The sequence below is a fragment of the Apaloderma vittatum genome, unplaced genomic scaffold (genome assembly GCF_000703405.1).
Source record: "Apaloderma vittatum isolate BGI_N311 unplaced genomic scaffold, ASM70340v1 scaffold17627, whole genome shotgun sequence".
In the NCBI taxonomy this organism is placed as follows: Eukaryota; Metazoa; Chordata; class Aves; order Trogoniformes; family Trogonidae; genus Apaloderma; species Apaloderma vittatum.
The window spans coordinates 18,685-20,616 of record NW_009728000.1 but is presented as its reverse complement, the minus strand read 5'-3'; the positions used below and the strand labels follow the sequence as shown (position 1 = coordinate 20,616).

Here is a 1,932-nt window from a genome sequence, read left to right as displayed (position 1 = left end):
GATGACACTGCTGCACAAGTCTTCAAAATAAAGGCTTTTCACAAATTCTGTGAATCTTGATGGCTATGTGCATAATCCTTCCAAACAAAAGTCTGAGCCTGATAAACTGTAAGACACGCTGATTCTTTGAAAACAGAAAAATTACTTACCCTAACATTGCAATTTCAGCATATACCTTAAAATTATCACCATACAATTTTTAAGTGACTGTGTGCGGACATGACGAAATACAATTAATTTTTAAACTCTAGTCCTCTCTTCACTTGAATGAATACATCATTTTTCTGTTTTCTAAGAATGACTGCTGCAGGTTTTCGATAAACACAGAAGCACTACAGAATATTAGTTCAACTAAACCTTCTAAGCTGACTGGAGAACAAGCAACCCTTACTCTGTGCCTTTGCAGGTATTCTAGAAATCCGAACAGTGGCAGTTGGAATAGTGGCAATCAAAGGAGTGGAAAGTGAATACTTTCTGGCAATGAACAAGTCAGGAAGACTCTATGGAAAGGTATGGATGCAAACGTCTCCCGTGTGTACAGCTATCACGTATAATCTTCAAGATACATGTTTTTAGATGTAGCATCTGTATAGTTTGTATAAAACAGATTCCTGAAAAATTAAAATGTATCTTTACTTATCCCGTACATGCCATGCTAGACTTTTATGTTCATGTAATGAATTCAGTAATTAAAGCTTATATAGTTTTTAAAAATGCAGAACACTAAAGAGGAATAGATAAAGTTAAAATATTTAATAGTCAGATTCACAAAGTCCAATTTATTGTTTTAAAGTATTAATATGTGAGCTTTATAATGCATATTCTTCTCCCATCGTCCCTAATCTAAGTATTTAAAAAAACCCACATGTACTTATTTCACTCTATTTTATTATTTACTCTCAACAGAAAGTATGCAATGAGGACTGCAACTTCATAGAACTGATTGAAGAAAACCATTATAACACATATGCTTCTGCAAAATGGACACACAAAGGAAAGGAGATGTTTGTTACATTAAACCACAAAGGGGTCCCCATGAAAGGTAAAAAAACGAAGAAAGAACACAGAGCATCCCACTTTCTTCCTCTGGCAATATCCTAATCACAAATGATCTATAAATAACTAGTTCCAGCAGGAAGATTATTTTTAAGAAGACTATTTGACAAGATATCAAGAGAGGCTGGAATACTACTGAGAAACTGAACAAGCTGGACTTGCGCATTTATGTTTATTTTTAAGAGACTACATGAAAAAGATTTGAAAATATACACAAAACCAGATTTACTAACTAAAAGTTGTAAAAAATTCTAAAGAGTTGTACAATCATTATCTTAGTCATTGTAACTGGGTAGTTTCTTAAATTAATTTACCCTGAAGAATAAGTCATTACTTGATTATCTGATAATATTTTATTTAAAAAAAAAAAAACTATCTGCTTCTTAAATATGGCTGCTATAATAATAATAAGCAGATGATAATGTTGTGTAAAATATGTCAGACTTTAAGGCTGCTGGAATGAGTTGTCAGATTATCAAGTCAATAGTAAATGTGGAGGCTGAGCAGTATTTTAAATACTCCCCCCAAGAAACTGATATTCTATACATAAACTATATGATAAGAAAAAAAATATAATCTTGTAAATGTTGTATTCAGATAAAAGAGTTAGTTTGGAAAAATTAAGTTTACTCTACTACGAATTGTTCCTATCTATTAATGAAACAAATACCTAATGCTGCTCTAAAAGATGTTTCAAATAGTGTATGTAAAATAAGAATAGGAATAAATAATGTACTTCATCTCACTTTTCACAAATTAACATTTTATGTAACGATGAAGCAAAAATTCAGACATACTAAGGTTTTTTTATGTAACATATCCTATCTTTTGTATAATTCCTGTTAGGGCATACAGCTTTCAATATTGTTTTTCCAC

The 1,932-nt window shown here is 31.4% G+C and overlaps 1 protein-coding gene across 2 annotated transcripts in view; it reads left to right on the top strand.

Annotated features, from left to right (window-relative positions):
• FGF7 (fibroblast growth factor 7) overlaps positions 1-1,667 on the top strand; it is a 28,778-nt gene extending 27,111 nt beyond the window's left edge. Inside the window, exons 3-4 of one of the 2 annotated variants that reach the window (XM_009873928.1) lie at positions 407-510; positions 907-1,667. In XM_009873928.1, the coding sequence (XP_009872230.1) occupies positions 407-510; positions 907-1,101 (299 nt within the window). In that variant the 3' untranslated portion in view covers positions 1,102-1,667. The remainder of the gene's footprint in view (positions 1-406; positions 511-906) is intronic. The other variant, XM_009873926.1, reaches the window with a different exon arrangement.
• Positions 1,668-1,932: the final 265 nt, after the last annotated feature.